The 13,201-nt window shown below is 42.7% G+C and overlaps 1 protein-coding gene across 3 annotated transcripts in view; it reads left to right on the forward strand.

Annotated features, from left to right (window-relative positions):
• The window catches only part of fstl5 (follistatin-like 5), a 540,838-nt gene that overhangs the window by 428,092 nt on the left and 99,545 nt on the right, over positions 1-13,201 (forward strand). For all 3 annotated transcript variants that reach the window (XM_087977338.1, XM_043698740.2, XM_087977263.1), the window contains one exon: positions 2,953-3,114. In XM_087977338.1, the coding sequence (XP_087833464.1) occupies positions 2,953-3,114 (162 nt within the window). The remainder of the gene's footprint in view (positions 1-2,952; positions 3,115-13,201) is intronic.

The raw sequence follows: 13,201 nt of genomic DNA on the forward strand, positions 1-13,201 counted from the left end.
ATCTGGGCGTTATTTAGATCATGACAATCATGTCCACTATCCTGTCAAAATATTAGCTATTTCAATCGCACATAAGTAATTTGTGGGCGGCACGGTGGCACAGTGGTTAGCACTGCTGCCTCACAGTGCTAGAGACCCGGGTTCAATTCCCGCCTCAGGCGACTGACTGTGTGGAGTTTGCACATTCTCCCCGTGTCTGCGTGGGTTTCCTCCGGGTGCTCCGGTTTCCTCCCACAATCCAAAAATGTGCAGGTTAGGTGAATTGGCCATGCTAAATTGCCCGTTGTGTTAGGTGAAGGGGTAAATGTAGGAGAATAGGTCTGTGTGGGTTGCGCTTCGGCGGGTAGGTGTAGACTTGTTGGGCCGAAGGGCCTGTTTCCACACTGTAAGTAATCTAATCTAATACATTCAGTCCTTTTTAATGAGTTGGAACCAATCTGAACTCTCCACGTGGTACATCACATCTGCTCTAAACCTTCTGCCCCTTACCTTAAATCTGTGCAATCTAGTCAATGATCCCTCCATCAAGGGGAAACATTTCTTCCTGATTCCCCTCTCCATGCCCCTTAAACTTTATGTATCTCAATCGTGACCCTCTCAATCTCCTCTGCTCTAAGGAAAACAACTCCAGTCTGTCTAATCTTTCTTTGTGAAGCTCCCCTGTCAAGGCAACATCCTGGTAACTTTCCTCTGCATCTCTCCAGTGTACCACATCCCTCCTATAACATAAATTCTAGAACTGCACACAGTAATCTAGCTGTGACCTTACATTTTATACAGGTGAAAGTAAGAACTGCAGATGCTGGAGATCAGAGTCAATATTAGAGTGGTGCGGAAACAGCACAGCAGGTCAGGCAGCATCCAAGGCAGCATCCTGATGAAGGGCTTTTGCTGAAACGTTGATTTTCCTGCACCACTCTAACCCCAACATTTTATACAGTCCTAGCTCAACATCTGTGCTTCTGCTCATAAAAGCAAGAGTAAGTAAGTTTCTGGTCTCCACTACATTCCCAGGCAGTGCATTCCACCACTCACTGAGTGAAGAAGTAGTTTTTTTTTTTCCCAAATCCCCTATGAACAATGTAGAAACACACCAACATCCCCCTAATCCTCATGCTTCCTACGTTCCTACCATTCATCATGCATTCCCTTGCCTTGTTAATCCTGCCAAAGTGCACTACTTATCCAGATTGATTTCCATTTGCCACTGATCAGCCCATCTCACCAACAGACCACATTGAATGGATCATCAAAGTTACATGCCATTAATACAGGGTTACTTGTTAAGGTCACTTTCAGCTTTTCAAAGGTTATCTGACATTCAACTGACTGTACCATCTTCCTCAGTTTTAGTAGCAAGTTGTTTACAGATGTGCCTATTGTACTGAAATTAAGTACAAATCTCCAATAAAATCTGCACACTTCCAAAAACCTCATTCTATTGCATTTTATTTTAGGGATGGGGAAGTCAATCAAAGTTCTTACTTTTACTGTTCTGGTGACACTAATGGGTCCCTAAAATCATCACTTTTGCTTTTATAAAATTAACTTCTTGCTAAATTTAGCACCAATCTGATTGACTACAATTATTTAAACAAAGTTTCTAACTGTTCTAAATGTTCCTTCCATATATACTACAAAGTCACTCAGTTGATTTTAGTTGTTAAGTCCCCAAGATACTAATGAATTGGGTGGCATGGAGGCTTAGTGGTTAGCACTGCTGCCTCACAGCTCCAGGAACCCAGGATTGATTCCTGCCTCAGGCGACTGTCTGTGTGGAATTTGCACATTCCCCCTGTGTCTGTGTGTATTTCCTCTTACAATCCAAAGATATGCAGGTCAGGCGAATTGGCCATGCTAAATTGCCCAGAGTGTTAGGTGCATTCGTCAGGGTAGGGGAATGGGTCTGGGACGGTTACTCTTTGGAGGGTCGGTGTGGACTTGTTGGGCCGACAGGCCTGTTTTCATACTGTAGAGAATCTAATCTAAATGCTTAAAAACTTCTGACATTTTTTTTTATCCTCGATCAGAGTGTACATTGGTAGACAAGAACAAATGAAAAACTATGTTCATTTTTCCACTACTGCCTTACCTCTGACACTCCTCAGAGGAATGGCTCCTGGAAGTAGAGTGTGCATATCCAGAACTGTAGCAATATATTAATTTCCAACTTTTGATTTAGATACTGGTCCTCACAGTGCACTAATTTATGACTGAATGGTTCCTCAAGAACTGATATGGGAATCAGGGATGCTGGTTTCATCGCACACTGGGGTATACCTACAATTTGTCAAGTATGGTGTGATATTTAAACTGCATTACATCTTTATGCAGTTTTGACCATGTGAGCTACCTGTTTATGGGCACCTGAATCTTCTGATTCATGTATGTCATATTTCATGTGCTTCTCACTGTGTTTCTCTCCAATATAGAGGCGGTACAAAATTGATGAACATTGGTGAGGGCCTCCACAATATCTGTGATGAGATTAACTAATAATGATTTGTTAATCCATACAAATAGGCAGAATGCTGTCTCACTATTCATCACTTGATTGCAAAAATAGACGACATGCTCTCAACAAAAATGTTTCTTACTGCCAATCTCATGCAATTTTCCAAGCTTTTTCACCAGAACCCGTGTCATTCAGTGGCTGGGAAAATTTAGTCCTGTGATTCTATGAATGAATGTTGTAGTTGTATGCCTTTATGACTGATTCAATTTTGCAAGACACTTTAAAGATTCAAGCACAGTAGAACATAGATCTGAATGAAGCACAAAACCTCTTTAAGACATCTCCTGTGCATTCAATCAATATCAAGAGATGGGTTCGTGAGGTCTATTTTGATTGTCCCGTGGACAGCATTTTTACATAATAAATCTATCATATTTTATTATTGCTATAGAATCTTAGCCATGTCCTGATTTGTTATTTTTCTGCTTCACCTACAGTTCCTCCAGTTATTCGGGTGTACCCACAAAGTCAAGCTCGTGAACCAGGAGTGACTGCCAGTCTCAGGTGCCATGCTGAAGGCATTCCAAATCCTTCGATCAGTTGGTTGAAAAACGGCGTTGACATTATGACGAAACTATCAAAGCAGCTAACCTTGCAAGGTAACATGTTATTTGTGTCTGACTAAAGTGCACAGATGCTTCAACATCAGCCAATATGCAAAATATTGCACCGCTTGATTCATTGAACAAATCATTGTTTGTCTAGTGCTTCTAATTAAAACCTAACAGCACAATTTAATGCTCGTCAAGAAAATATACAGGTTTGCACTTTGTGTGTTGACTGAAGAGAACATGACACAGTTTTAGGAGCCATCTGTTGCTGCTTTTTTTATTATTTTTGGACAAATCAATTAGAAAAATCCCTAAGCCATCTGGTAGGCTGTTTTGGTTTTCTAGTTAGGATCCTAGCAACCATTCTTGCCCACTGGTAAGACAGGTGTACTGTAATAGCTTTAGGCTTGGCTTGGCCAGTTGTCTTGAAGGCCTTGCAAAAAGAAGTGAGCAGGGCCTCCACTCCAATAGAAGTACTTTGGCAACAAAATACCTACTGCCAGGAACTAGTTTCTATGTCTTAGCCAAGTTTATGTCTGTGTCTTCTGCAGGTCTCCAGATGAACACCTTGTAGAACAAAGAGAATTAACTGCTTAATGAAACAAAATGTGTTGTTGTGAGACTTTCCAATATAGCTTGAAGTGTTAGGGTGGGCCTATTAGGTAATGACTAATCTGCCATCCCACTGCTGTGAAAAACCACATCTTTCACGTGACAATCAGCTCATTAAGAGCTGACAGGTAATAATTGCAAGCTTCTTGGCAAATCACTGGTTTCAAGACAAATATCCTGGGTCACCAGAACATCCCAGCAGCCTCTGGGTCCTAAGCACCGCCATTGAAGTTGTGGTGTTATTTCAGTGGCGACAAGAGAAAAACATGTTCCTGAAGAAATTCCCTCGCCCTAGTCTTTGAATTGGGTTAAGTATTTCTGGCAGTTATTTGGGAAGCTTGACTCGTTCGATCCCGCCATCAAAGACTGGGCCCGGTATGTGGGTAGAATGTTATTTTCTCTGGGAAAAGGACATTGAGCCAGAATGAAAAGCAACAAGTACTTCTCCTGACAGCTTGTGGACCCGCAATGTTTTCAGTTATTGGGAGCCTTACTAAAACCTTTCAAGAATTGACGGGTTTGGTTTATGAATGTTATGACCGCAACCTTCTCTAATTGTGAGACAGTTTTACTCAGCAATTCAGGAACCAAGGGAACTTGTATCAGGATTTTTGGCTGGTTAGGATGACAGGCAGAGGAATGTGACTTTGGTTTGACCTTTTATTAGATGCTGAGACACTGTTTGGTATGTGGGATTAATAAGTAACCATGCAAAAGCGCCTGGTAGCTGAAGTCCAACCGTACTTCAAACAGGCATTACAATTGGCTTTGTCATTAGAAAATGTGGCAAGTGGAGCTCATAGGTTACAGAGTATGCTGTTGGAAATGGTCACCCTCTCCAGGCTGAGATTGGGAACACCACTTTAATGCAGACAATTGCATAGCTTCACGTAGGAAATATCCTGAACAGAGGGACTCTAGGTCAGCCCACAGCAAAACCCCAAAACAAAGTCAAGCCTCAACCAAATGTATAAAATTTTCTTCAGAATCGCAGAACTAGTCTTTAACAAATTTCACCCTGGACTCCAACCTTTAAGTCTGTGCAAGATCTCAGTGAGACTGAGAACCTATACCAGGGAATCTGTACAGATTAGGGATGCAACTTTAATTCTGGTCTCTTATGAGAAGCAACTGTTTCAGTTACCACTGATTGTAGTAAAAGGCTTGATGGGGTGAAATTGGTTGAGAAAGATTCACTTAGATTGTCTCTGCATTTTTCGATTAGAAAATGGCTACCTGAATGAAATTCTAATGAAATACCTGGAAGCTTTTCAGGAAGATCTAGGGACAATGAAAGGACCGAGGCCAACTTGCATAGAGTCATAGAGTTATAGAGATGTACAGCATGGAAACAGACTCTTCGGTCCAACCCGTCCATGCCGACCAGATATCCCAACCCAATCTAGTCCCACCGGCCCATATCCCTCCAAACCCTTCCTATTCATATACCCATCCAAATGCATTTTAAATGTTGCAATTGTACTAGCCTCCACCACTTCCTCCGACAGCTCATTCCATACACGCACCACCCTCTGCGTGAAAAAGTTGCCCCTTAGATCTCTTTTATATCTTTTCCCTCTCACCTTAAACCTATGCCCTCTAGTTCTGGACTCCCCCACCCCAGGGAAAAGACTTTGCCGATTTATCCTATCCATGCCCCTCATAATTTTGAAAACCTCTATTACAGTGGAGCGGATGGGTGGGAAGGAAGATTGACAGGTGGACAGGTCATGAGGGTAGTGCTGAGCTGGAAGGTTGGAACTGAGGTAAGGTGGGGGGAGGGGAAATGATGAAATCCACATTGATGCCATGGGGTTGGAGAGTCCTGAGGCAGAAGATGAGGCATTCTTCTTCCAGGCATCGGGTGGTGAGGGCGTGGCGGTGGAGGAGGCCCAGGACCTGCATGTCCTCGGCGGAGTGGGAGGGGGAGTTGAAGTGCTCAGCCACGGGGTGGTGGGGTTGGTTGGTGTGGGTGTCCGGAGATGTTCTCTGACTACAGTGATAGCCTCACCAATGTTGCTAATGGAGAGAAGGCTCCACACTAAATTAAATCTGATTGTCCCAGATCTGCGGGGTAAGGGTGGGGGCAGTAGAATGGATGGAAATAGACATAGGCAGATAGAAACAGAAGTGCCAGAGGTTCTTCTCACTCTGACAGCTGGCTCTGAAGAACCTGGATTAGTCTCAACGATATTCCATGGGTAAATAAAAGATGACAGGGCGATGGAATAACAGTCTCTGTGGAGTTATTTCAGCAGCCTGTTCCTCAGGGAATCCAGTAGTGACAGGATAAGTAATCTTGATACTCTTCTGGGGGTGAGGGGTGTGGGGAGAGGAGATGGGGAGCGGTTAGAGACAAGGGTAGATAAATGGTTTTCGTAGGTTCCTTTACCTTGCTCCCCCACCAAAATGTGCATCAAATTACCCCCGAAATGAAGCAGTGAGAGAGACCCACAAACTATTTTGCCAGTTGTTCTGGTTGCCTGTTCAGAATGCCAGCTCCTTTCTTACCTGCCAGGAAGGTACATGTGGCAACTTTAAGGTTGGCACAATAGATTGATTAATATAACACAACAATTTATTACTCCTTATTTGCAGAGTATATAATGCAGCCCTTACATACCAAGCTACTCAATTTAACTGCTAGACAAGTCCTTACCACCCACTTCACCTTCAACAACAAAACCTACAGATAAAGAACACTCATGGGATCTCCGATATATCAGGGTTCTTAGCAGAGGCAATGCAGAGACTCGAACAGACAGCTCTGCCAACCATCCAACCCAAACGTTGGGTCCGCTACATGGATGACACCTTTGTTATCACTAAACGAAAAAATTAGAGGAAACCTTCAAGACCATCAATAATACCCTTACTGGCATAAAGTTCACTAAAGAGGAGGAAAACGACAACAAACCATCATTCCTAGATCTCACAGTAGAGCGAACAGCCAATGCGGAACTTCAAACCAGGGTCTCCAGGAAAACAACACATACAGACCAAATACTGAACGACAGAAGCAATCATCCCAACACCCACAAACGAAGCTGCATCAGAACATTATTTCAACCAGCCACCACACACTGCAGCACAGATGAACTACGTAAAGCAGAGGAAAATCACCTATACATTGTATTCAAAAAGTACAGATACCCAATGAACTCAGTCCGCCGATTTCTCAGCAACAAACCCCAACAAGCAGGCAAAATACATCCAGAAACTCTAGCCTCTCTCCCCTACATCAAAAACATCTCGGAAAGGACTGCCAGACTACTCAGACCCCTGGGCATCATGGTAGCCCACAAACCCATCAACACACTAAAACAGCAGCTAATGAACTCCAAAGACCCAATATAGACAACGAGCAAAACAAGTGTCATTTAGAAAATACCTTGCAAGAACTATAACAAACACTACATTGGACAAACAGGCAGAAAACTAGCCACCAGGGTACATGAACATCAACTAGCCACAAAAAAGACATGACCCACTATCACTAGTATCCTTACATACAGATGAGGAAGGACACCGCTTTGACTGGGATAACATATCCATTGTAGGACAAGCCAAACAGAGATACGCATAAGAATTCCTAGAAGCTTGGCATTCCAACAGGAACTCTATCAACAAACACATTGATTTGGACCCCTATCTACCAACCTCTGAGAAAAAGAACAGGAAATGACATCACCATCACAGGGAATGACATCACCAACCCAAGGTAACCTAAACCCATAAATAGAAAGTGGGACTTAACACCAGTGCCTCACTGGAGGCTCACTGATGATATCGAAACATCTGAAAATGAACTTTCCAACTCAGCAAGCAAACTTACATCCAGAATGTCTTAGCATCTCATTTAATGTGATTCCAATATCGCAAAGTTGTGTCACCTCCCTGAGCTTCATTGTATAGGTTGAGGTGGATCATCCACTTGTACAACTGTAAAATTAACAGGGGGCTTGGAGGGGTAGTGCCTTTGAGTAACTCTATGATCTTTATGAATATTTTGGTATCGGGACATCTAAGAACATTGAACTTGAATGTGATTTGTATGCCTGTGCTGCACATGAAGTTCAACACAATCACTCTCTGTTTATCCTCTCACGCTATTTCATTTGCACGGAGAAAGAGTTTTAGGCATTCCATAAATGTACCCAACCTTCTGGTGCCAAATTTAACACCTCTAATTTTCATTTTGCTTTGCAGGCTGGACGTATCTGGGCTCAGTAATCTGACTTATTTTCTTAAAATCTGAGTTGGTTGATTAACATAAAACAATGATTTATTACAACTCATTTACAGTGTACATTGCACAGCCCTTACATGCCTATTTCCCTGATTCAATTGCTGGGCAAGTCCACACATGTCTTATGTAGAATTCTCACTCCATACTTGATTGGACTAGCAGGTCATATGCTCCTCTCAAGGATAATTTATTGAAAGGATCAATTACTACACAATTGAGGTTGTGCCAATTTGAGGCCCTTCAGTACCATTAGTTAACCACTTAACAGAATAAATTGGTGACAGGTAAAGAAGGTTAATTCCCTCCAACTCTATTTTGATTTAGTCCCTACCCTCCCCCTCACTGTTTTGATCACACAGCACTGCCCTTTGATGCGAAGGGCAGTGTTTGTCACTGGCCACCCGGGTGTTTTCCTATCTTCCTGGTGGTGGAATTTGAATAAAGATTCATGCACTTTGTGCCTTTCACTGTGTCTCACACCTGCACACACACACCATGGGTGCTGGGGAAAAATAAGCACTACCGCACTTAGGTGGTCGTGTGGGGGTTAAAAAAAACAGGAATGTAACAGGAAAAAAAAGAAAAAAAAAGAAAAAAAAAGGTTAATCATAGATCTTCCACCCAAAGCTAGAGAGTTGCCAAGAAGGGATGAAGTAACTCTCTAGTGCCAACTCACTCAATTATTTCCCCTTCTCTGCAACATCTGGGAGGGGAAACATATGCCCTTAGTTGTTGTGTGTAGTATTCTCTTCTGTGATCTCAGTACGATTTATATCAAAATTACTAGCTTGCAACTTGTTTTGCATAAAAGCTTACTACCTGAAGAGCTATTTGTGGATCTCATTGTGAATACTATTTTGTTACAAATAGTTACCAGTGGAAACTATGTAATTTTAGTAACTATAAAATGTTTATAGTTGTAATGCCAGCAATTGCACCAGATTATGTTTGACCCTGACCCTGCTGAAGTGATCAGCAATTTGTTAGACTTCTTTGACAAAGTGGCCAGAAAGGTTGACGAATGCAGGGCGGTAGACTTAGTCCATGTGGATGTCAGTAAGATCTTTAATAAGGTTCCACATGGTAGGCTGCTCTGGAAGGTTAGAGCACATGTAATCCAGGGGAAGCTGGCAAATTGGATACAAAGATTGGTTTGCTGGTAGCAAGCAGAGGGTAATAGTAGATGGATGATTGATGGATTGAAGGCCTATGATGAGAGGTGTGCCTTATGGTCAATGCTGGGCCCATTGCTGTTAGTCATCTATACCAATGATTTGGATGAGAATGTACAAGGCATGATGAGTAGGTTTGCCGATAGCGCTCAAATGAATGGTATCGTGGACATAGAGAACACTTATCAGAAATTGCAGCAGGACCTTGATCAGCTGGGGAAGTGGGCCGAGAAATGGCAAATGGAGTTTAATATAGATAGTGTGAGGTGTTGCATTTTGGAAAGTCAAATTAAGGGACGAGTTTCATGGTGAATGGTTGAGCCTTAAGGAGTGTAGTGGAACAAAAGGACCTTGGAGTTCAGGTGCACGGCTCTCTGAAAGTGGAGTCACAGGTAGACAGGGCAGTGAAGGCAGCTTTTGGCACACTGGCCTTCATCAGTCAGGGCATTGAATAGAGAAGTTGGGAAGCTATGATGCAGTTGTACAGGACTTGGTGAGGCCGCATTAGGAGTATTGTGTTCAGTTTTGGTCACCGTGCTATAGGAAGGATGTTATTAAACTGGAAAGAGTGCAGAAGGAATTTACAAGGATGTTGCCTGGACTAAATGGTCTGAGTTATCGGGAGAAGTTGGAAAATCTAGGATTTTTTCTTTAGAGCATAGGAGACTGAGGGGGGAATCTTACAGAAGTGTATAAGATCACGAGTGGCATAGATAGAGTGAATGCACTCAGTCTTTTCCCCAGGTTTGGGAATCGAGGACTAGAGGGCATCAGTTTAAGCTTAGAAGCGAAAGAATAAAAGGGAACCTGAGGGGCAACTTTTTTTCACGGGGGGGGGGGGGGGAGATACGCATATGGAATGAACAGCCAGTGGAAGTAGTTGACACAGTTACATTAACAATATTTAAAAGGAAATTGGACAAATACCTGGATAGGAAAGGTTTAGAAGAATATCGGCCAAAGGCAGGGAATGGAGTTAGCATGGATGGACATTTTGGTTGGCGTGGCCCAGTTTGGACTGAAGGACCCATCTCCATACTCTAGGTCTCTATGACTGTCTTTGACTCTAAGGCTTTGATGAGCAGTATCGGTATGTGGCACCACTCATCAAAGCCCGTGCAAGCAGTTGGTTGAGGAGATGTTACAACTTCCCTACCAGTGTACCAGTATTTGGGAGACTAAGCTGACTACACATGCGACTCCCAAGACAGCATTTTTTGTTCAATTTCATAAAGGTACAACCTGGGAAATGATTAAATTAGATTAGGTTCCCTACAGTATGGAAACAGGCCCTTCAGCCCAACAAGTCCACACCGACCATCCGAAGAGTAACCCACCTAGATCCATATCCCTACCCTATACTTACCCCTGACTAATGCAACTAACACTATGGGCAATTTAGCATGGCCAATTCACCTAACCTGCACATCTTTGGATTATGGGAGGAAACCAGAGCACCCGAAGGAAACCTATGCAGACACGGGGAGAATGTGCAACCTCCACACAGACAGTTGCCTGAGGCAGGCACTGAACCTGGGTCCCTGGCGCTGTGAGGCAGCAGTGCTAACCACTGAGCCACCATGCCACCCCAAAATTCATATTCCCTGACCGGGAATCGATCCCAGGCCGTGGCAGTGAGAGTGCCAAATCCTAACCAGTAGACCACTGGGGAAGTTAAAGCTGATGCCTCTCCACTAATGTTTCCATTCCATTTAGACCAAGGGCTGATGCTAAATCTATATTGAACATGATATAAAAACATCAAAGAGCACGCAAAGAGAATTTACAAGTATGTTATCAGGATTGCATTGTGTCATGTCAAATAAAGATTAACAGATTGGTCCTATTTTTATCTTGGATAAGGAGAACAGAAGGTTGAAGTTATTTAAGTTATTTATGATTTTGATTGAAACACTGTCTCACGAGACAATATTTCCTCACGTAGAAAAAAACATAACTAGAGACCAAGAATATAGAACATAGAACTTTACAGCGCAGTACAGGCCCTTCGGCCCTCGATGTTGTGCCGACCTGTGGAACCAATCTGAAGCCTACCTATTCTACATTATTCCATTTTCATCCATATGTTTATCCAATGACCATTTAAATGCCATTAAAGTTAGTGAGTCTACTACTGTTACAGGCAGTGCGTTCCATGCTCCGACTACTCTTTGAGTAAAGAAATTACCTCTGACATCTGTCCTATATCGATCACCCTTCAATTTAAAACTATGTTCCCCTGTGCTAGCCATCACCATCACTGTCCACCCTATCTAACCCTCTGATTATCTTTTATGTCTGAATTAAGTCACCTCTCAACCTCCTTCTCTCCAATGAAAACAGCCTCAAGTCCCTCAGCCTTTCCTCGGAATATCTTCCCTCCATATCAGGCAACATCCTAGTAAATCTCCTCTGAACCTTTTCCAAAGTTTCCATATCCTTCCTATAATCCGGTGACCAGAACTGTACGCAATACTCCAAGTGCGGCTGCACCAGAGTTTTGTACAGCTGCAGCGTGATCTCATGGTTCCGAAACTCAATCCCTCTACTAATAAAAGCGAACACACCATATGCCTTCTTAACAACCCTATCAACCTGGGTGGCAACTTTCAGGGATCTATGGACATGGTCACAGAGATCTCTGCTCATCTACACTACCAAGAATCTTACCGTTAGCGCAGTACTCTGCATTCCTGTTGCTCCTTCCAAAGGGAATCACCTCACACTTTTCCACATTAAACTCCATTTGCCCCCTCTCAGCCCAGCTCTGCAGCTTATCTATATCCCTCTGTAACCCACAATGTCCTTCAGCACTATTCACAACTCCACTGACCTTAGTGTCATCTGTAAATTTACTAACCTATCCTTCTACCCCCTCATCAGGTTGATTATAAAAATGACAAACAGCAGTGGATCCAAAACAGATCCTTGTGGTATACCATTAATAACTGAACTCCAAGAATGAACATTTCCCATCAAGCACCACCCTTTGTCTTTAAGCTATCCAGTTTATGATCCAAACTGCTAAATTACCCTCAATCCCATGCCTCCATATTTTGTGCAATAACCTATTGTGGAGAACCTTATCAAATGCCTTACTGAAATCCATATACACCACTTCAACAGCTTTACTCTCATCCACCTGTTTGGTCACATTCTCAAAGAACCCACTAAGGTTTGTGAGGCATGACTTACCCTTCCAAAAGCCGTGTTGACTATCTCTAATCAACTTATTCCTTTCTGGATGATTATAAATCCATATCTCTTATAACCTTTTCCAACACTTTCCCCACAACCAAAGTAAGGCTCACTGGTCTATAATTACCAGGGTTGTCTCTACTCCCTTTCTTGAACAAGGGGAAATCATTTGCTCTCCTCCAGTCTTCTGGCACTATTTCTGTAGACAATGATGACATAAAGATCAAAGCCAAAGGCTCTACAATCTCCTCCTTAACGTCCCAGAGAATCCTAGGATAAATCCCATCTGGCCTAGGGAACTTATCTATTTTTACACTTTCCAGAATTGCTCACACCTCCTCTTTGTGAACCTCAATCCCATCTAGTCTCAGAGCCTGTATCTCAGTATTCTCCTCAACAACATTGTCTTTTTCTAGTGTGAATACTGATGAAAAACATTCATTTAGCGCTTTCCCTATTTCCTCAGACTCCATGCACAACTTCCCACTGCTATCCTTGATTGGCCCTAATTTACTCTCACCATTCTCTAATTCCTAATATAGCTACAGAGAGCTTTAGGGTTTTCCTTGATACTGTCTGCCAACGACTTCTCATGTCCCCTCTTGGCTCTTCTTAGCTCTCTCTTTAGGTCTTTCCTGACTAACTTGTAACTCTCAAGTGCCCTAACTGAGCCTTCACATCTCATCCTAACATAAGCCTTCTTCTTCCTCTTGACAAGAGATTCAACTTTCTTAATGAATCATGACTCCCTGACAGGAGCATACTTATCAAGGACCTGCAGTAGTTGTTCCTTGAATAAGCTCCACATTTCAATTGTGCCCATTCCCTGCAGTTTCCTTCCCCATCCTATACATCCTAAATCTTGTCTAATTGTACTGTAATTGCCTTTCTGTGGATTCCTGTT

The sequence above is a fragment of the Chiloscyllium plagiosum genome, unplaced genomic scaffold (assembly GCF_037043375.1).
Source record: "Chiloscyllium plagiosum isolate Xiang-an unplaced genomic scaffold, Cpla_swu_hap1 HiC_scaffold_1, whole genome shotgun sequence".
NCBI classification, from domain to species: Eukaryota; Metazoa; Chordata; class Chondrichthyes; order Orectolobiformes; family Hemiscylliidae; genus Chiloscyllium; species Chiloscyllium plagiosum.